At 47.8% G+C, this 22,754-nt stretch overlaps 1 protein-coding gene across 1 annotated transcript; it reads left to right on the top strand.

The window, feature by feature from the left end:
* The first annotated feature begins 2,806 nt into the window (after nucleotides 1-2,806).
* LOC149333089 (deoxyribonuclease-2-alpha-like) lies at nucleotides 2,807-18,471 on the top strand. The gene is made up of 7 exons (XM_089555985.1): nucleotides 2,807-3,088; nucleotides 9,762-9,984; nucleotides 12,072-12,153; nucleotides 13,395-13,559; nucleotides 14,579-14,776; nucleotides 16,718-17,022; nucleotides 18,270-18,471. Exons 1-7 carry the CDS (start codon nucleotides 2,847-2,849, stop codon nucleotides 18,396-18,398), a joined length of 1,344 nt encoding a protein of 447 aa, XP_089412111.1. The 5' UTR covers nucleotides 2,807-2,846; the 3' UTR covers nucleotides 18,399-18,471.
* Nucleotides 18,472-22,754: the final 4,283 nt, after the last annotated feature.

Below are 22,754 nucleotides of genomic sequence, written 5' to 3'. Positions count from 1 at the left end.
GGGTCCGAGTCAACAGAGATGCGAAGTTGCGGGAAGACGAAGAGCTTTATACAAAAGGTTACATGTTGCAGGTTGTCTACAAGAGAGTCTGATACATGGTGGTGCTCTCTATAAGTAGAGTAAAAGTTCCCCAGGTCCCCACACATTGTCCCTATGTTTTCACGTCACGTTACGTAGTCGTGGCTGACGGTTCGGAGGACCGCCCATAGGGTCGAAGGGCAGCTTGACGCGGGTTTGTTTATGAGCCACGCAAGCGGCGCGGCTCGTCGGAGGTTGAATCCGAGCTTCTGGGAACAGACCGCGGAGTCGGTCGCGTTCTTTCCGCCGCTGGGAAGATGGCCCCGGAGTCACGTCTCGGCCGTGGCACGAACAAAATGGAGCAGAGCAGCCGGAATGCAAGCTGTAAACAAAGTGCTTGTGCGACCGTCGCTCACTGCTCAGTCTCTCGTCTCGGTCGGGATCGCGCAGAAGCCATTAAGCCACGAAACTTAGGCTGGAGGGGATCCGCTGCGCGAGAGCTGTTTATTGCCGCCTTGGGCGAAGCACTTGGGCCATAAGACAGGTAGAGGTCGCTCCCCGGGTACAACAGGATGAAATCCTGCTCGCTGCACACGGCGTCCCACCAGCAGGACATCAAGACTTCATGCGCACGTTCCGCCTAATCCAAGGCATCTACGCTCGCCTAGGTTAGCTGTCGACTTTACGTCAAAACCTTCCATGAGAGTCATCGACGAAAGATGCCACCAATCACGCCAACTTGACTACTGAACCCGACACCACAACCGAGCAAGCCCTTTCACTTGAATTGAATGGATCTTCTCGACCCCTTCCCACCGTCAAAATCAGACAAGAAAACTAATCAAGATGGCGACTGAATACTTGACCCGCTACTCCGAAGGAAAAGGCACGGCAAATGGCTCTGCTACGGAAGTCGTAAAAGTTTTCATCGAGCAGATCCTTTTGTGCCACGGAGCCAGAATTTCTCATCACGTATAGGGGAACAGCATTTGCGGCCGAATATACCCAAGCCAGTCTGAACAAAAGCTGCAGAAGCCACCGGCGAAAAACTGCATAATATCGCCACGCCATCGGACTTAATCAGTGTCTGAACAAAACCACCACGGATATGCTTTCTATGTATGTCGACGCCGAATACACGACCTGGAACAGCATCTTACCCTGCGTGATCTTTCACAACCGTCCAGGGGTCAACGTAAACTCTATTCAATCTCGTATGTTGCATCACTTACCAGAACTTTAACATCACCACCTGCCAGCAGCGCGGTTGGTGGTGAAAACATTTATTTGGAAGGAACAGGAGGTATGTTTGGATCAGCCCGTAAGGGACCGATCCTTACAAGCACTAGGTGGAGGTCCCTAGTATATATATGGGACCACAGTGGCGGTGGCCGCCGCCCGGGCGCGCCCGACTAAGGCTTGTTGGGCCTGTAAGTCGTGGCAGCTGAGCAGGGTCGCCTCCCAGTCCTCCCGGGTTGGATTGGGGACGGGGAAAATAGCCGAAGCCCGACGACTTGACTGGCTACGCCGTAAAGACCAACAGCCTACCAAAGCTCAGCACTACAATCTACGCCGAAGCAGCATGGAATAGAAACCAAGTGGCCGTATGTGGGTCTGGGCGGCCATTCGCAGCCGTCGGCTCAGCAAAAAAATTTTGCGCAGCTGTTTTGGCCGAACAAGATCCTTCGCCGACTAGGTTACCTGGACTATAAGGTATTTCCTGATGGAGCAACAGCATCCCAACAACGCACCGCACGATCAGAAGTGCTGCATGTCGTGCGTCCAAAGCCATTTTACTCGCGGTAATGGAGCTTTGTGTTTGCACTGTTTATTTTTGTCCACCTTATTTGTTCGCTCTAAGGCATTACGCCGATGCCCAGTCGATGTTTCTTCAAGAGGCGGGTTATGCTGCCAAGCTTTGTGAAGTTTGTTCGTGCTCAACGCCGCCGGCTTGCGGATTCATCGATACAAGAGATGCAACGAGATTTATCTGAAATGTTTATAGCCACGAGCAGCCGTTGTTCAATATTATCGTAGGTGTTTTACGCGCTTTATCTTGCAGCTTCTTCGCTAGCTTTAAATGGGGCATGGCCGAGAGCGGCGGCAATTCTGCTCTTCGCTGACCGCCGAGCACACTTGAGAATAGCGCCGCCGCCATGTTCTTTAGTTCCGGCGCAAGTAGCCCAATAAAGAAAAAAAGAGTTCATTTTAGAAGCATTTCGCTTTTTCTCTGTTTGCCGGACTGTCGTCACCGCCACGCGACATTATCTTCAAAGGCGGCAACTCAACTCTGATGCATCGTATACTGTGTATGGTATAAGTTATAGGGTGAGTGGAGCTTAACGTCCCAAAACAACGTGAGCTATGAGGGACGCCGTTTTAGAGGGCTCTGGAATAATTTCGACCACCTTCAGTTCTAAGAAGATTCTGGTACGGGCTAGTTGGTTCATGCTTTAAGAAACAGCGCCCGTCCTGTGTTTCGTGTTCCTTGTTATCCTCGTTCCGTTGCGCTGTGTGAATCTGTTTCTCAAAGCACCTTCAGCTCTTTACCGTGCACTGATATCGAAAAGTACACGGGCGCTTTGCGTTTCGCCTCCATCGAAACGCGGCCGTCGTGAGGGTCGAACCCGTGTCCTGTGGCTAAGCAGCCGAGCGCCTTAATAAATGTGCCACAGCGGCGGGGCCCACTCTGATGTAATCTCGCGCACTCTCTCTTCAAGCGGCGGAATCTCGAGTGCTAGCGGGGAAAGCCCCATCTGGTGCAGCATTATCACTCCGCCCTCTCCGGCTGCCCCCAGTCTGGCACGACTTGGGCGCGGGGACACTCGATGTTCTATCGCGAGCCGACCGCGAAGTCGCCGCACGATAAACCGTGCTCGCAAAGTAACCCGAAAGAGCCAGCGCGCGTCCTCCTCTGCGCCAGCGGCACGATGGACGCCAGCGGTCGGCCAAAGAGTGCACGGATGTCGCTTCTTTCATGGCCGGTGTTCTCGCTACTGTTCACGTTGCTAGTAGCGCCAGCTACGCAGAGTATGTCCTGCAAGGATGAACAAAATCAGGACGTCGAATGGTGAGTGCGGATACTTCCCAAAGTTTCTACCGTCGTTTTAGATACTCGAATACATAAAGAGTGCATTTCTGAAGTGTTCATCGAAGCGAAACGCAAAAATGTTTACAGGCTTCCTTGAGATTAGCGAAGCCGCAAACACACAGCCACCGCGGAGAAATATAATCAAGAACTCAGCTTCTCGGTTCCGCATGCGTTCTTTGTCTGAGTGTGGAGGGGTTCGCTTATCGCACAATAAAAGGCCTTTACCAGTTTCTGCTATGGGCTCTTCCTTTAGCCTTGCTCTATAGTCTTGCTGCCTCTAGTCTTTCTGCCACTCCATGGGTGGGGAGCCATACATTTTACAGGCTATGCCATTATTGTTGAATGCGCTGGCTTGCTCGTACTCAGATATCAGTAGGTTGCTTGGCTGCAAACAATATCGAATAGTAAGAAACTTTAATGAACGAAACCACGTCGGTGCGTCGGTCGGACATAAAGTAGGGCGAAAAATCTGTTTCTGTATGCCAGCGGACGAGCATTATTTCATGTTGCTGAGCACTTCCTGATCTATCTTTAGAGAAGTACGCGCCTGTCCGTTTATGTAGTCGTCCAAGCCTTAACACAAGTTGAGTCAACGCACTTTTTCTTGCTTCCTATTGGTTACGATTTTCGGAACATAATCGCACTTCCGTTCTACTTATTTATACGCCACGTCAGGTCCACATACGGACACTGGGTTGAAAGTAGTGTGGATCGTTGAGCACAGTGATTAGTATAAGGTACGACTTTAAAATCGTGTGCTGTGTTTGACACCATCTGGCATGCTTTTGGTACCTTTAGAATTGGTACAAATTCAAACCTAAAGCTGTGTGCACAAGCCCGGAAAGTACTTCGGAAATAAATGAATCTTCCGCAGCCTTCGTGCTACAAATGAGAGCATTAATATGGCGGCGTTTAATTGAAGTCGTTTTGGACTTTCGGATAAAACATGCACCGACAATCACATTTTCAGGCAGTGAATAATTTCAAAAATCAGGCCTATTCAAATGGGATTGGACGCTTTTGTTCGTCTTAGCATTTATGCACGGAGGCCAGAAAGATGCATTCTCAAAAACGTAACCTTTAGAATGCATCTCTTACGCAAACATAAGATTAAGTTGTACTCTATGAGAGAAGTGCGTTTTATGATTGGACTCGCTTAGCATCGGTAGGCGCATTGTAACACGCTATGTGGCCACTTTTTTCCATTCTTTTCTGCCTCCTAAACTAACACTACTAATCAAAAGCTGGCAGTTTGCGGCAGACTTCGCTCATTGAGCGCACAAACAGTGTGCCACCAGAAACAGCATATTTTGCTTTCGGGGCCATAGTGGCCAAAAACGAGCTTTGGTTGGTGTTAGAGAGCAGCTGTGTGTTACTGCGCATAACCAAAGTTGGAAGCAATAATTCTGGATGAAGGCTATAAGAGACAGGGAGTAAGGAATGGCTTAAACACTCACTGTAGCGGAATAGCACTCCAGCGGCTGTTCCCCTACAATGAATGCGAACCAACTCGCCCGAGTTTCAGCTTTACACAATGGCTTAAAAACGCCACACTAACCGCTAGGCATTCCAGCTACGACATAATATCGTAGCAGCACGTTTAGACAGAAAATTAAGCATTTGGGCAGAATTACCTGGCTGGTTTCATTTGCTGACTTGAAATACACTATGAGACTTCTTCAAACAAAACGTTCTAATTTGAGAACACAACTCTTCGAAGTCAGCTCGGCTCCTCCTTTAGGGATGACTGGAGGCTGTGTCTAGCGTCTTTCAAATTAAGAAGTTTGGGTTGGAGGCGTGTGATGGTTTATTATCAGCACGTTTATGAGCGCAGTGGTTTTGTTTTGTTCGTATAAATGTACACGCATAAGCCACGGAGTACCACCTTGTAACATACGCGACCACTGCAGCCATCTCGAGAGTGGCTTGAATCTGAGGGCCCAGTTATCTCCGCGCCCAACGTAAACGGCTTTCGACACCAGACGAGTGTCTCTAAACACGTGGGTGACGTTTATAGAAACGCGGCTGTGCTGAAATGAGGTAGCCCGCTTATCGGAACGGACACGTGAGCTCAGAGTAAATACGCACTCCGTACTACGCCCTCAAGAGCCGCGGTTAGTCATCTTCCGGTGCCTCTTTGCCGCTGAAAGAACTGTAGCATCTTTGGGCAGTTCTTGCCTAAGCCCCATCACTGCGATATCCTGCATAATCCTCATTATAATCATTATTATTAAGGCGAAAGCCATTAATGCCTCATCGTTGTCGACAGAAGGTTGGTAGCAGAAGGTTGACAGCAGACGTGTCACGCTTTCTCTGGTCCGACCAGAAGAAAAATCTTTGTGCACGATGGGATTCCAACCTACTTCCTACTTCCTGCCAATGCATATGTAGTTCTCCTTGTCTAGGACGCTGGAGAGTGTTTACAGAAAGGCGTCGAATCAGACGGATGCCTCCCAAACGCCTTCCAGTGTCTCCAGCATTCAAGATTCACAAATAACTTTGTACTCAATTAACATCTTAGCCACACATCAGTGACACAAGCAGCAACACAACGCTAAAGGCTTTCGCCTCACTGCACTTTAGGTCAACAAAGTGCCGCCCCTCCCCCCCCCCCCCCCCCCCCCCCCCCGAATTTTATCATTATTGTCACAACCATCGTCATAAGACGACTTTACTTTCTTGCAGTTGAGGTCAGAGGACTTGATCCCTACACTCTTTTGCTTTGGATTGTATACGGGATCGCGCGTCTTAAATCGCTCCCGCCAAGAACCTCCTGTTTTAGAGCAAAAGCTCCACGTCAAGACCTTAGCTGTAAAAACCGGGCCATCCCTATAGGCTGGACCTTGAATGAATGAATAAATAAATAAATAAAACATATATCGCCGCGACAGGGATTGGAAGCCATGGCTGCACGAAAAGATCAGCTTCACTGGCCACTGCACGAGAGCACTATGCTATCGCCGCAACCGATCACGCCCCGTGTTACACTCCAACACACTCTCGCGGTGTGCATTTCACATCGTCGTCTTCATGAACTTCCCCCACCTGCGGCGCAAACATATATCGCCTTAACCTCGATCAGAACTTAACCTGAGTCTAATATCGTCGCCATATGTGCCGACGACCCAGCAAAGCAAAACTTTGAGCCCATGAGACTAAACGCATGCTTTCCCACGCCTACTTGGTTTCACTGCGTCAAGACCCTTGCATTTTTGAGCGATAGATGTACGACCGTCATCATCATCATCAAATATTGTTCGCTACAATGCGATGTGTGTACCCGCACCAGCGATGCATGCAGCATTCTTGTTATGTTCAATCACTTGCTTTGTATCACCCCTCTTGTTTGTTAATGCCCGGTTGCTCTCTTTTCGTCACCACCCACATAACCGCAGGTGCGGACCATTCAAGCCACCCAGACTACATTTCTTTCTTCCTAACCACAGATTTCAAATGAACATAATTATAACATTTTTCTTGTGCCTCACAAAAAAAAGACAATTTCACGCCCTACTTTCGAGTAAGTTGTTCTCCTTATAGCTCAGCTGACGCGCTTGTATGGAGGTGGAGGGCGGTATGCAATACTGATTAACTGCTAAGACGAATTTCGTCTCCCTGGCTATGGTGGCCTATTAATGGGATGGCTGTGTGAGCTATAATACTTATTAAGAGTGCATTTTCCGTTTATAGATATTGGACATGAGAAAAATAGCAGAGCAGTAACGGTCTACTCTTTCTTCCAAGCCTTTAGGGGGCGCCCTGAGCTTGCATCTAACTTATGGGGGCATTGCTGCCGTCCCCGCGGTTATCGCGTGGTGCACCTGCGAGAGTAATATGGTACGAACACGGACGCTGAGTAAAATAGAAGCCTTGCTTTGTAAGGCCTCAAGTTCCATCTCCTGTACCTGCTTGCCCCCGAAACAATCAATGCAGCGGCGGCGGTTCACATTTCGGTGGAGGCTAAAAGCAAAAACTTACCTTAGCGGTTCGATGTCAGCGCGCTTTAAAGAGCCCCGCGGACAAATATAACTCCGGAGCTCTTCACAGCGGCGCGTTATTCTGTGTACCTTCTTTAAGAGCGAAAGCTCTACTCCTCCGGTACAAAGCTGAGGTCATGTGGATATGAAATTTGACCTTCAAGCCAGGAGGAGCGGAGGCTTGGCTCTGACGTCATGCCACGTGACTCGCCACGTTTCGCCAGAGCTGCGCGCGTTGAGCCGATGGCGCCCTTGTAAAAGAGTGTGAGCTAGAGGACAGTTTATTCCCTTTTTACTCCTTTCTGTTTTGTGTTTACCGAATCACGTGACTCGCTGCGCCTCGCCACAGCTGCGTCTGCGGAGCCGACGGCACTATGGCAACTGCCGGAAATCGCGCAACGCGCCGTTCGATGCTTGAAAGCGTGTGTCGTGTGCTTACCTTCACACAAAACCATGCATGGTCAATGTGCCGGAACTAGTGTTTCGACGATATCGTCGGCGTCAAGCGGAATCTGATGACCTCTACTTCACAGAGCTTTCGTTCGTCTTGCTAGGCTCAGCCATATTGAACCAAAGCTAATTTCTACTTTATACTAGATATTTTCTTCCATGCCACGGTTCGGGTGTCAGCCGAAAGTGTGAAAAATTGCTTTGCCTTTCCTCTCGTCTAGAAGCATTTGCATTTTTTTTGCTGCTCCCGCTACGTCCCCCGGCATCCCAGCAAGTGAGGGCGGGCACGTGCGGTTGAAATGGACCCGCCATCTCGACACGGAGTGCGCGAAGGAAGACAAGCTGGGAGCAAAGAGCGCTGGGAGTACTTCGATTTGCGAAGCCGAGAGGAAGCAGCAGTTGCCAGGCTGTCGATAACGACAACGAGCATCCCCCCGTATACGGGCGTGTTTGCGCTGAGAATTATCTCTTATTTATTCGTGTTTTCTTTTCCACCACTTCCTTCGTTCTTTCGTGCTTTCTTTCGTGCTTTCCTTCTTTTAAATACCTGTCTCACAGGGTCACTCAAGACCGCCGTATAATATATGGACAAGTGGCACATTGTAGGATCAGTGTGCTGAGGGAATTATGTTAGAAACTCGCTACTGCGCAGAAACATACAGGATATCTATCTGAAGGTGACTTTCCCCTTGAGCTCGCACCTTCCGCAGGTCATGGATGATTTCGTAAGGTTATCCTCTCAATGTATTTCACCTTACACCTGGTACATGTCCAATCCTTGGTCTCCAACAAGAAACGCTCTTGTTGAGTGCCTGTTCCAGCTGTTTCTGGGGTCTGCCATGCCGACATGCACCTACAGGCGATATGGAAGACGCTGGTTCAATCCTGGCCGCGGCGGCCACCCTTCGATGGAGGCAAAATGCTGCTGGCTCGCGTACTGCGCGATGTCATTCCACGTTGAAGAACTCCAGATGGCAGAAATTTTCTGGAGCCCTCCAAGACGGCGTTCCTCATAGCCTGAGTCACTTTGGTATGTCAAACTCTATAAACCAACCAACCAACAGCCAACTGGTATGGCCAGGGTGCATCATGTGCGTATGTATCTCAGCATCAAAAAATCAGAGACAGCGCTTTTCTTGCATTTTGTGCGCGAATACAGACACATTTCTGAAACCTTTGCGCCAATAAATTCACATCAGCGGTGACTAACCGAAACCATTATAATCGGTGGTTCTTACGATACAAATGAAAAAATAATCTACTAGGCATACGCGATGGCATGTACGGGAGCCTGGTAATCCATTACCGTTTCCTCGATGATGCTGACGTGAGATAAGGCGGATTTCTTTTATGGCTGCAGCATAAGGGAAAGGATAGTAATCGATTACGGGTTCAGTTTAGGTTTGTTGTATAGAGGTTTAGCGTCCCAAAGCGACTCAGGCTATGGGGGACGCCGTATAGAGCAGGGATCCGGAAATTTCAACCACCTGGGGTTCTTTAACGTGCACTGACATCGCACAGTGCACGGGCCCCTAGAGTTTCGCCTCCATCGAAATTCGACCGCCGCGGCCGGGATCAAACCCGCGTCTTTCAGGTTCATGAATGGGCTATCTTGTCTTTGATATTGCTCTTACTTGGTAATTTTTATGCATATTTTTTATCACTCCTTATAAAAAGAAAACCATACAACTAGCATAAGCTTAATTTTGTACATGCTAACTCTTTGCTCTCTGCCTTGACCCCTCTTCTTCTAGTGCGTTTGAGCGGTGCACCTCATCCTTTAACTCGTTCACTGCGCCGTGGGTCACCGGTGAGTCGCTTCATTTATTCACGTTGCGTGGCCTAGAATACTGTGTCACTTGATAAAGCAGTTGGTCAGTGTTTTTTGTGAGGCCCTCCTTTCAGACCTCACAATAAAAGCTGACCAATGGCTTCATCGTGTGACACAGTATTCGTTGTCAAAACTCAAACATAAATGATGTGACGCACCGGTTACCCATGATTATGTGAACGTGTGAAGCAAGTTGTGGGCATGAATTTCCGAAGCAGTTGCACCCAGTGCATGACATATCCATCCGCACATATTCTCTCGCTCACTATCTCTCCCTTGGAAGGGAAGAGAAGTAGGCAAACAACTATTAGCCTCACTTCTTGCCGTAAAAGGGCAAGTCTGATAGAACTTTGTTGCATTGTCAACCACGTGGTTTCGCACACATGCGTCGCAGGTTCTTCATGTACAAGATGCCCAAAGAGGCCTCCCAGGCGGCCTCGGTAGTGTTCAACAAGGTGTCGAACACAGTGCGAGGAGGGGATGAGTACTTTTACGTGGACGCGCGGACACCGGCGTCGACCTCCAAGTGGCCTCTGTCCACTCACTCAGTGACTCAAGAAGGCGGCGCACTCGCCAACACCCTGGCCCCACTATACGTGACGAACAAGTCCGGCTCGGTGAGACAGGTTCTTGAACCTATGTTTATGGGTTTTATGGGTTTATGGGGATTTAACGTCCCAAAGCGACTAAGGCTATGAGGGACGCCGTAGTGAAGGGCACCGGAAATTTCGACCACCTGGGGTTCTTTAAGGTGCACTGACATCCCACAGTACACGGGACTCTAGAATTTCGCCTCTATTGAAATTAGACCGCCACGGCCGGGATTGAACGCGCGTTTTTCGGGTTAGCAGGCGAGCGCCATAACCACTCAGCCACCGCGGCGGCCTTGAACATGTATCCTTTTTGTGCAAAGGAAAGTTCAGCTGCTGGCAACAATTAGCAAGAGGCAGTCCCATTTGAAGATTAATTTATTGGCTTTTCTGGTCAGAGAACAGAAACCGAACTGCGAGCGTGTGCAGAAAAACTGTAGGCATGCTTGAACTTTCGCGCTCCTAATTAGTATAGCTACTGCCTAGGCGGAAAGTACTACAGAAGCGATGACGTATTCCTTCCATTCCCTTATGTAAAGACATTCGGGGTGTCAGCAGTCTTTAAAAATCGAATAGCTATTGAGAAACACGTTTGTTATTTTCAAACTATATTTTCATCGTCATGCCGCAGTCATACGTTAGGGGATGCATCGAGAATTGCTTTCTATATCTACATTAGGATGTTTCTGTAACATCATCTGTGCTGAGCTAAGTTCACAGGCTGCCAGATAAACGAAGATTGGAGCACTTCAAGAGCATCTACAGTAAAGCAGTAAGCTCCATCGTTTTCTAAAGGACCAAAGTACAGTCTTCCCAAAGCTATTAAAAAGCTTTATCCTTGTCCGCTCTTACAAGCTGAAACTGGAGCCAGCATATGATCGTGATTACCCAATGTCGTTGTGTAGTTATTAAGGCGGATAACATTTTTGAAATGGACCTCCGGTCTTGTGGACACGGGCTCCGTTTCTATAGCCCCTAGTGTTCTGAACGCTGTGGTTTCAGTGTTCAGTTCCCTTTCTATAAAGGGGAGTGCACTAAAACACTGCTTAACTCCCCTTTTAATCCTCTCTGTTTAGAGTGCTGTACCTCAGCAAAACAAAGTATTCAATTGAGATTGATGTTTCGTGGCGAATCACGTAAATTTACAAGGAGTTCGCGCAAGCCTTTTGTTTGAGCAAAGGGTCACTCGTTTCTGCAAAGCCTATTGCCTCGGAGGATCGATGTTTTGAAACAGACGCACTAAAACATGAACGTCGTCCTCCAATGGAACAAAATCTTCCATCTTAGTGATAGAGCTGTCAGTATTTCACAGAAACTGCAACTGTTAGGAGACAGTCTCTTTTCAAACTTACGGAATGCAAATGCATGCCATAACTCATAGGCACTTATTGAAAGCCTTTGTAGAGCTAGATCACTTCCTTGTTGTCACTCAGAAGGAGTGATCATTTTAACGTTCAGAGGATTTAGTGACAGGCGTAATTTTCGACAGAGACAGATCACAGGTCGCCATATATATCTGCTGCATCATGCAAGCGATGAATCTAGCGTCATCCTACAACTCCCTTCACTAGTAGAGAGATTGCGTGGGCAATTTACTCTGCCGAAGAGGGCATTTCACTCCTTAGACAAGGAATTTTAAAAGGAGTAAACAGATGCTAAACCTATTTTCCTATAAATAGGTTCCTACAAATAGGAACCTATTTATTCTTTTTTAAGTGAGTACCAGGTTTTAGAGAGCTGGTCTGAATCCCAATTTGTGAGCTCCATGTATACGGTTACACAGGCGCACAACATGCCAGAGGAGTTAAGGCTGCCCGAAAACTGTTGCCAAGTAGGTCACCTCGGAAAATACTGGAAGGGGTGTTGGTAACATTGCAGCCTGTACAAAATGTTCAACTAAATGCACTGAGCTTATATTGTAGTAGTTAATGCGGGAAAGGCAAAAAAAGCTATTCCTACGCTTGGTTAAATACAGGGCGGAAAAAAAAGTGGGCTTTAGTAACGTTTTAGTATTGTGCTAATGAACCGTGGGAAATTTGAATGTGCAATCACAATTCTTCCCGAAAAGTATTATGTTAAAGGACAAGCTTTACACCATTTTCTTTCCTTCACAGAACTTGGCCTACGTGGCGTTCAACGACCAACCCCCGGACAACAGTGAGAGCACCACTGTCGACACCTACGGCCACACAAAGGGTAAATTACTCACAAAAACTTCCTGACCGAAGACCTGATCAGCGACAATGCTACAGGGCGCGTCGCGTTTTATAAACAAAAACAAAACAATCGGAGCCTATGCGCAGCAAAGCATGCTTGCGTTTCTCGGTTTCATACATTAGGGGCGACAGCAAAACTAGGCCAGCAGTTGTTACAACTAATCGCGTTTAAGAACCTGACGCCACTGATACGAGCAAGTCGAATAAGACCGACAAAAATATTTCCTACAATCAGCGTGCGGGCTAGAAGTCCGCCGGTCCACGGTCAACCCAGAGTAATGATAACGATATCAAATGTTGGGACAGGAGAGTTGAAATCGCTAAAGGTAGAGGCGCACAAGCGCTGGAGAGAGAGGGGGTTCACTAAGCTGACCAAGGAGGTTTGTTCTTGTTCTTTGCAAAGGCAATTGTGGGGTGGCTTCATACGCAAATATAAAGAAGTCTTTTTTTGCATCTGCCGTAGAGGGTGTGGTTGGCTTCGATCGGATGTCGATCCAGGCCCAGTCACTCGTCCTGCGGCCCTACGGTATAGAGGTAACAATGGTCATGTAAATAAATCTGCGGTGGGGTTAGCAAAAAGCGATTGTAAGATTGGTGACACAAAAGCAGGGAGTGAGTGAGTGAAGAAACTTTATTTCCGCCAGAAGAAGACCCGTGCCCCTCCGGGTCCGCACGCAGGCGTCCGGGGAGGGGCAGCGTCGCAGCTGGAAGACTAGCAACGGTATAGTCGCGCAGCTTCTGCTGCCAGGCGGGTAGTGTATCGTTGTATGCTAAGGTCGGCACTTCTGAGTATGGTCTCCCATTCCTCTGCATTATTGATTCTGCCAAGTGACATAAGATTAGAAGTGTAGGAGAAAGTATTGAAAGAAAATGGCGAATTTTAATAACAGTTTACACTACAGTTAAACAAAACTAAATAAAAAAGCCGAGAACGGTGGAAACTACCACCACTGTTTCAAAGAAGACGCTCCTACCTTCCATCCATCCAGGCGGTCCTCGCAAACCAGCTGATCAGGGTCCCTCTGGCGGGGGACACTGATACGTCTTGCTCTTTCTCAAAAAATTTCTCCTCTTATGTCCGGTTCGTTAAATAAAACAACTGCACTACCATGCACCGGAACGTCAGAAACGCCGTGTGGTGTAATGTCACTCTTACAATTACTGCCCGCCAGATGACAATGCTTTCCTGATATTTGTGTCTACGTTGCACATCCTCCGCAGGCGTGATCCTGTTCGACGAGGCATCGGGCGCGTGGCTGGTGCATAGCGTCCCCGAGTTCCCGGGCTCCCTGCATGGCGGCCGTTACGCGTACCCTGACACGGGCCTCGAGTACGGACAGGTGGCGCTGTGCGTCTCCTTCCCCACCGGAGAGCTGGACACGATCGGTACGTAGGCCATTTGCCCATTCCTAGGACACGCGTAGGTGGGTGGCCACTCCTCACCAGTATCGGTCGCTGCAAAGGTGTCACCCAAATGGCACTCCTAGACAGCTCCGTGTCCCCACGGGTGCACAGGTGTGGCAGCGACAGCGGAGAATGTGCCTCATAACCTACCCCTAAAGACAAACTAGCAGCGTAATTCGTGCTACGCCTAGATTGATGAAGAGCGACAGTTTGGGCTACTGGTTCATTAGGAAGAGGCAAAGCAGCGCAACACGGACGACTGAAGAAAGAGAAACACACGCGCTTTTCACACACACGCCCTTTTTCACACACAAACATGCGCACCGTTTTCAGTTCATAGTAGTCAGCGCGTGTGCTTGCCTTTCTTCAATAGTCCTTGTTAATTTTAGGCTGATTTGCCTCTTCCTACGCCTAGATTACCCCACTGCAGAAATGCCTGCGCGCTGGCGAATGTTTTCGTCTCATGCATACTGAAGGAAGGCTGTCACTAAAGAAAAATTTATGCGCTGCTTTCGTTGTCACTTGCAAGCATACAGCGACGGCGTGGCGTTAAGTCATGTCCGCTTAGAATCACCACTTGTTATCGGCGTCTCAGCGCAAGCATTCTTTTTAGAGCGCAGCTTTTAGGCTCCCGTTCGCGCATTCCGCATCGTCGTTAGCGTAACCGGTTGTTGAAGTAGAAGAGCGAAAAGCCACTTTAAAAGAGGCTGCCACGGGAAGACCGGGAAGACCCCGGGGGTGGCCAGCAGCGTAACACGCTCTCATTACCGACTATACTATTCGTCAATTTTTTTACTTCATTTACTTTCCAATTGTGCCACGCGTTCCAGGCGAGGTTCCAGAAGAATAGGGAGAGAGGTAACGGGGAGGGGAGCTGAATAGAAGCTCTGTACTAAAGCCCCTACACAGAAAACGTAAAGACTGCCGATACTGCAACTGCATACACAGGCAACTGCTCTAGACGCTGTCCATTATCATTCGCGGGCTACTGTCTTTCGCAGCAATGCACCTTCGGCTACAGCACCCCCACATCTACGACAGCTACGCCCCGCAGAGCTTGCTCACCCAGCACCCTCAACTGGCGCTGCTCCTGCAGAAGCACTTCATCAACACCGAGCCGTGGCTGCTGACGGCCAAGCTGAGGACAGCGGAAAACACCACCTTCGTCAGCTTCGCCAAGAACGGACACTTCGAACAGGGTCGGTACACGATAAAGACATATCATTCAATGTATCGTAGTTTCCGGGGTGTATACATGCTTAAAAGCTGAAATTTCATGCGGGCACTACAAGAATAAAGTTTTTTAAGTCGTTTGTCAAAACCAAAAAAAGCCAAGCGCTGCTGTCAAAGTTAAAAATATTCGTAGCCCGACTGCGCCTTCGACTTTTTGCCGTGCTAAGTCACACAGCGGACGTAGTTCCCATATGTAGTCAGTTTTGATATACAAGCGAATGCTGCTCGCTTTACTTAGAGTGGCTGCTTTTCAGTGTTTGTATTCGTGAGCACATGCGGAACACTTCGGCAAATTAAATAAATCAGTAGAGACGGTAACGCATAAATGTTCATGTAACGCCAGGGACAGCGCAGTTTATTTTGAATAACGGTTGCGATCTGACTTCGAACTGAAAGACTACAGTTTTACTCCTTGGTAATGCAAATTTTGCTTATCAAATGCATTATCCATGCGTACAATGCAAAAAAAACTCATTTACAGCTGAAATCCGTTGATGTGTACTTATATGCCAGGTGCAGACTACAGTGCCGAAAATACGGTAGTTGTATCGAGAGAAGTACATACCTTACAACCACGACGCCTCGGAGGCTTGACACTTAACATCCCTCAACGAGAGGATGACGATAATTGCGATCTCAGACCGTATTTCGCAACATTTCATTTCGCTTCTTCTTCTGCCATTGGTCGCTGCTTCCGGGGAAGCAGATCGCGGGCGGTGACGTCATGCTGGTCGTGTCAGAAATAGCTCCACAATACCAGTTGCTCGCTTAAACTTGTCCCACGCCCGTGCCAACCAGTGCAGACACTGATGGATGACGTACCTGACGCGCTTCACGTGATCTGACGTGCCTGACGTGACGTCTACTTCTGTCTCGGGAAAGAAACTATGCGGTGGCTGTGCTCCGAATTGGCGCAACGTGGTTCCTGTGACACGGCCGGACTGAATGCGGCGAAAGTATTGCGGCTACACGCGACAAGGCATCCAGACCAGTCATGCCGGTGATTGGTCGTTTGCTTCCACCGCCTCCTGTCGCTTTCGTCACGGTTGACGTCATCCTCGCAAAAAGACTAAAAAGGAATGAAGCATAACAAAGTACAGCCGTTCAGCTGTGTTTTACATAACATGCTCCCTGTCACATGCGGCTGATAACCGCTGGTCCTTAAAGGTAACGGAGTGGATTCCAAGAGGAGGCAGGCGTAGCAGGGGGCGGCAGAACGTTTGGTGGCCGCATGATATTAAGAAGTTTGCGGGGATAAGATGGCCGCAATTGTCAAAAATGGGGAGACATTGGAGAGGCCTTTGCCCTGCACTGGGCGTATTCAGGATGATGATGACGATATATGGCTTTCCTGCTCTGCTCACCACCTTCTGTTTGTTTGTAAAATGAGGGCATATAGAAGGCACGAGGCGACCCGTTCGAAGGTTGCCCAAAGTGCACTGACCAGCGAATCAGTATTACGATACTGACGTCACTCGTGGCAATGAGCCGGGTACACGCAGCAGCCTCAGAGAAGGCTTTCACTTGGAGCGAAGTATGCACGGAAACTTTCATAAAAGAGGTAACATGGTTTGTGGACTCAACTCATCTTTACGGAATGTACTGGCAGTATGAGCTTCCAAATAACCTGTCGCGCTATCAGTTTGTTTTGCCGCATCCGTTCCATAAATTTCATCGCTAGGCACTACTGCGATCGTGAACCATGTGAGAGTTTGTGACTTGGACGCAGTTTACGTTACTACCCACAAGCATCACAGCAGTCAGCAAAACTCCGAATTATCGTCCAATCAGACCCTTTGTAGTCAACAAATGGGGCTTGTGAGAATATTCGATTTTTTTTGTAATGAAAGAGCTCTGCTCGCAGCGTTCTACATATTAATACAATAATACATATACCGCTTCCGCAGACGTGTACGAGGCTGCTTTGGGGGTGACGCTACGGACGGACGTGCTGGCTTCGACGTGGCGCAACGGCCGGGGTGGCAGGCTCCCGCCGGCCTGCAACGGTGAGGCCGGGCCCCGGGTACTGGACGTACTGCAGATGCGCTTCGACCAGGCCGAGGGTAACGCCTCGCTCGCCTTCGACAACTCGGAGGACCACAGCAAGTGGGCCGTCTCTCTGCCCGGCCTGCCTCCTTCTCAAGAAGCGCCATCTCGGGACCGAGACGGGGAGGACCAGGGATATGTGTGCGTCGGCTCACTAAACCGCATGGTGAGTGAACATAATGCTGTCTGTTACCCAGAGATGTCTCTATGCGTAAACAATTCGCATGGCTCATTACGGCAGTGTCGGTTCCCCAGTGGCGCATCATTTTATCTTTCCCTGAAATTCTTTTGACGTTGGTGTCTACTACGGCAGTGTCAATCCCAGCAATCCACTATAACTGCACAAGTAAATGAGTCACGCCTTTTTGCAAGATGTCCGCACACGAAGGGACATCATTTACTACATTCTTTCATGTCCTTTTCTATCGGTGGAATTTAGCAGTGAACCTGAAACATGAAGAAATGCTTGGAATTAGGCTAGCTGGAGCTTAATTTTTACTGGAGCTGCGATGCTTGGATTGACCCCGGACAACTTGATGAAAATAAACAGGAGCGGTTATTCCCATTTGCTGCGCTTAACCATTCTGACTGTCTTAGTTTCGTGTGTCCCACCCATTCGTAGCGATGCCGCTCTCGTAAAAACTCATAAAGTAAACGGAGGCAGGAAATTACTTCGGTGATGCAGCTACAAACGATCTTTCGCTCAGAATGTGTGTGCCAGATCTATTATCACCCACTGTGCGCTTCTGTTACGGCTTTCGGCTGTGAAGCCGTTAGCGCTAATATTTGTCTAACATTACATCCCCAACGCGGCTCTACCACTGAAAGCGGTCGAGACCCAATTCAACATTGTTCAGGGTGAATTCACGCATCTTGAAAATCACGGTGCAGCTTCAACGGTTTTTCTTGTTATGTAGTAACGAAAGGGGGAGGGGGGGGGGGGGGGGGGTATTATGTTTATCGGAAAAAAAAACTGAAACAACGGGAAGACCACCATTGCCTTGGTAAAATCCAGACCATGACACTTTACTTATTCTCTGACAGTCTGCTGTTTATTTGCACCGTCGTTAGGTCTTTTATAATTCATTTTTCTCAAGTTTTATGTACTCTATGCGCAGCTCAAGGAGAGGCGTGGCCAGCTGGCGATATAACGGACATTTGAGACGTACATCATGAGCACAAAACTAGTATGTGAATAAAATTTACAAACTACGGTACACTTGTTAATTACAATAAATGCAGAAAAGTTATATGAATAGGTTAAAACTCTTAACCTTGGCAGCTGAGGATGAACGGTAACTTCAAGCGCTATACAGGGCGGGTTGAATGAGCATAGGAATTTAAGCATGTGACGGTATGCCGCCCGTTGCATTTTCATCATTTTTCCGCTGTTCTGTTCTGTGTTCTGTGCAGCAATCTCAACTACCGAGAGGCGGCGAAACACTCTGCTTCCGCAACACCATGCTGCATAGTTTGCTTCTAGGAAGCGTCGTCTCTCACGACACGTGTCCGAGGACGGCGGCAGCGGCCGCTGCAGCCTGATGTTCCGAAAAAAATCTTTTCCGAAACAGCCATCGAGAATGAAATGAATAAATGGTGTTGAGGCACAAACCTACCCGGGTCGTCCTCGTGTGTTATTTTGCAATGACTGTCAGCGCATCTACGCCCACTGAAGCAGAAAGCCTCCCTCCACTGATCTCCAGTTTCTCTTGTACTGCGCCAACCCGGGGCATCCGCAAATACGCCATCTCAATTGCCCGCCTCACTCACTATTACGAGGAATTCGGGACAGTACCCAGCCAGTGCCGCTAAGCCTAGAGGCCTCTCACGTTCTGTTCTCCAGCCGCTCGGTCACAATCTTTCTTTCTTACGTCACAGATGTCAACGCACTATTTCTGAATGCACAAATAGATGCACAACGGGGCAATCAAGAGAACTAGAAGCGCTTGCCCAGAATTCGAGGCTATGTACTATCTGTCGTGCCCTGCTACACTTGTTCCCACTTGGAATAGACTCCGTTAACTTAAGGGCCAATCGTTTTCCTTGCCTTCGCATTAAACATTCTGTCCATGCCCATTCCTCCTCCTTGGCTTGAAGTAGGATAGCACTCTTCCTGTCCCTTAGCATTGTACCAACAATTTTCCTTCCCATAGCTTGATGCGTGGTCCTCAATTCAAGTTCACGTCTTTTCGTTAGCCCCTCAATTTTCTGCCCAAGAGATGAGCACTGAGAACATTCAACTATTATATACTTTCGTCTTAAGGGATACGTGTAAGGTGATGTTCATAACCTGAGAGCACCTGTTCAGATGCAGTGCGCCCCATTTCTAATCCCTGAGCTATATAGTTACCTCTCATAAACCGGATCTACTGTCACTACCTGTCTCAAATAGAGCATTCCCTTCCTTTAACCAATGGCTCGTTACCTATCATAGTCTTTCACTCGCTTGCCATAATGCTCTTGTTACGATAGCTTAATTTATACTAAGTTTTTAACGCCATTATGCTTTCAGTCCTTATTCATTAACCTTCATCCCCCCCCCCCCCCCCCCCCCCCCCCCCGAGTAACTTACAAAGGCAATGTCAGTGATGTCGTTCGTCTTTTGCATAGTCAGCAATGCTTTTTAGTAAGAGAGCTGTTTTATACATGTAACTTTCTCTGCGGCAAACCTAGTGGGACCGATAACTCCCAAATTCATCTCCGTGTCGGTAGGAAATGGAACCACATGAGCCACATAAGGGAAACCAAGGAGTTAATATACTGATTCCATAGAGTAAAAGCTGTTAACCACTTTCCACAATCTTTCTAAACATCGCGGCGGTCGTTATATGGCAGCGGCTCTTGATAGTGTGTGCCTGCCCTGGATATTCGGGGTGTATCAGCTCCGCGTGGTTCATGCGGTCACAATGCTTCTCGCAAGACCGGATAAAGTTCACGGTGCCGTTTTCATCGCTGACACTTCACGAAATGTCCACTCTGGTGTGAACACGCAGCTCGCGGGCCTGTAATCAATGACGTTCACCACCACGAATGCCACTATGACCTAGAGATTAGTCGAGTATAGTCTTCGATCACGAAGCGCCGCAGTCCCACAATGTGCCCCAGCAAGCAGCAGATACATATATACTCTGGACGTCGTGACTGAGGTCAGCTTCTCGTCCTTCAAACCATATTCATTATCGCCGTACAGTTCCATGCAGCCTACTTTGGCTTTAGATGCGTCCTCGAACGCTTTGTAATGGCGACACAACACTCGACAAAGAAGCATACCACCTTGCTTTCCTTGAAGTACTCGCCGATACACTTCCGCGAACCTTTGCAATTGTCCTTGCTCAAGGCCGCTAGCATGCTTCTTATCATTTTGTACGTCACGCCACATGCAACAAGATTTCTCAGGAAAGATTGCAGGTGCACTGTCTCTATTATGTCCGAGATAATCGTAGGTGATGTAGACGCCTTATCTTCAGGGTTTGTTTATTAGCGCCTTTATATCCAACAATGCCTTGAGGACAGAGATTCTTATCTTCGACGGCTGCAGTTCGAATTGCTTGCGATAATGTAGCACGTGGTGCACATTCTTTTGCTTCGACATTTAGAGCAAGAAAAATGATAATCGTCGACAAGTATCTTGTCGCTGTTTTTATGAGATACGGTGCAAAGAAAGGTGTGTGCGGTGGTACAATGGTGCGGAAAGTTCGAATTTGGCACCGCCGCCGTTGTAACGCTTCATCAACGGATATTGCGTTTCCACCCAGCTTCCTACACGCTTCGTGCGCTCAGTTCCGGTTTTTAGCGGCAAACAAGAGACGCATATAATGCCGCTTCAAAGATTTAGAGATCGGCACTTTCTTCGTGTCAAAAACTCATAATAGCATCGTCTTGCACATCGCATCGAACTCCCCGTAGGAATTACCGGCCAAACTTCATTAAAATTTAAGTAGTTATTTTAATTAATTAGATGCCTAATTAAGATTATCTTTATATTAGCTGACGTCTGCCGCTGATAGTTTTTTTTTTTTTTTTTGAAAAGATAATCTTTCTATTTCGAAGACCCGGTTTTTAGGACCACTCGAAAGTGTACGGGGAAACACCCGTTATACACGTAACATCATGTAAGCAGGGGATGTACACAGAAGGTAGTTGTAAAACATTCTGCCCACCTTACCTAACTGAGCTGCGAAAGCGGTTAAGGCGAGCGTTGGAAACGTCACCTCAAACGTTTGAGTTTGCCGCGTAACGTGCGATGTCACCTACCGGAATACGCTCCAAGTACTAATTTCACTCATTCTACACAGATGACGCTCAGAATTTTGGTGGCGCTACAAGTTTAGCGGAATGATCGCCGAAGGCACGGAGAAAGGAAAATTTTTCTTTCCTCCATGACCGAAGGTTTCGGCCGTTGCGACCTCTTGGATCCCGACCTAGCCTCCCCTGGCCTGGCTTCCCTCTCCCCTTCTCTACAATAAAGTCATTTCCTCCTCCGAGTACTGCACCGTAGAGTCCACTACAGCCCTGGACCGAGGGCCACTCCCCGAGGAAGAACGGGAACCCGTAGGATTGAACGTCTCGTTCAACCAATAAAGTATTTAGAAGCAGTAAAAGCAGCGCAGAAAACAGTAAACATGTTCTGAAAGACTGCATAGCTACACATCTAGCTATCAAGGAGCGCATAATCAGCCTTCCCGATGCTGCGGGCTTTCAGGAAAATTTAGACAATATTAATGCGTCTCAACTATAGACAAGAAAACGTACACTAGAGTATCGGGGGCGTCAAAGCTGCATGAAAAAATTTTTGCGAACCGTCACAGAAAACAAAATAATGGAGCACCGAACATAAAAATAAAAACGTTTGAACAGTAACAAACCAGAATATGGGCAAATGTTTAAAAAGTGCGAAAAAATAAAACAACTGCATTATTTACTTGTCAGAGGGCAGTTGTCCCTGCTTCAAAAAAAACTTGTAAATAACGTTTATCCACTGCTATCTGTAGACTAAAAGCAAAATTTATATTTTTGACACTTATCCAGAGACGCCACTTCGTAATTTTTCTATAAATTCCCTAAATGAATCATGCTTTATTTTTTTAGTGATCCGCTGTTCAAATTCATTTTTTAAGTAGCACCATCCATGGACAAAGTGTTAACTTGTCAGTTCAATTAGTTGTCGAGTGACGTCACCACGTGTAATTGTTTTGCGCGCACAATTCAAACTATGTTTACTGCTCATTCATAACCGATATTTTTCTTACATGCACAAAATTAACGGTTAGACAACTTATGTAAGGGCAGAAAATATCTGTTCATTATACAGTTACCACAGTCTACCACAGCCAATGCGTTCTGGACAGAATAGAATACTGTGTTGGCTCAAATTGACTAACGCAGCCCTAGGTTCTAGCGCAAGGATTCATCTGAGTTGCTCCTTGTTCGGATGTTCTAGCACTTCCTTCTGAAGTTGCATCATAATGTCCTGAATTTAGACGTGTGCTCTGAACCCAAAAACGCCCTCTATACCGAGCTACCTTTAAACTCAGGCGTTAATCACTCTCTCAAAGAATTTCCCAACGGATGGCGTAAGGGAAATCAGCGTAAGATTCCCCGTATTAATGGGCTCCTTGAGTTTTGGAATAAACCGAACTTCAGCTATCCTCCAGCTGTACGGTGTTGGTCCAAATTCCAAGCATGAATTGAAAACCTCAGTAACTTTCTTGAGTGTCGTGTTATCTGAATTCCTCATAATTTGCCGTTTATTCTGTCCATCCCGGGGGTGGCGTAGGCTCGCACATGAGGCGAAAAATAAGTTTCCTTTTAGGTTTTCGGCCGGAACTTCTTTATGCCATGTTTCAACCAACTTCTTTTTCGACTGTCCGCGCACTGCACGGTTCGATCACGAGCCAC

This window comes from Amblyomma mixtum, chromosome 8 (assembly GCF_055824585.1).
Source record: "Amblyomma mixtum isolate Tamu chromosome 8, ASM5582458v1, whole genome shotgun sequence".
NCBI classification, from domain to species: Eukaryota; Metazoa; Arthropoda; class Arachnida; order Ixodida; family Ixodidae; genus Amblyomma; species Amblyomma mixtum.
The sequence above is the reverse complement of the archived record's forward strand: the minus strand, read 5'-3'. Positions and strand labels throughout refer to the sequence as shown.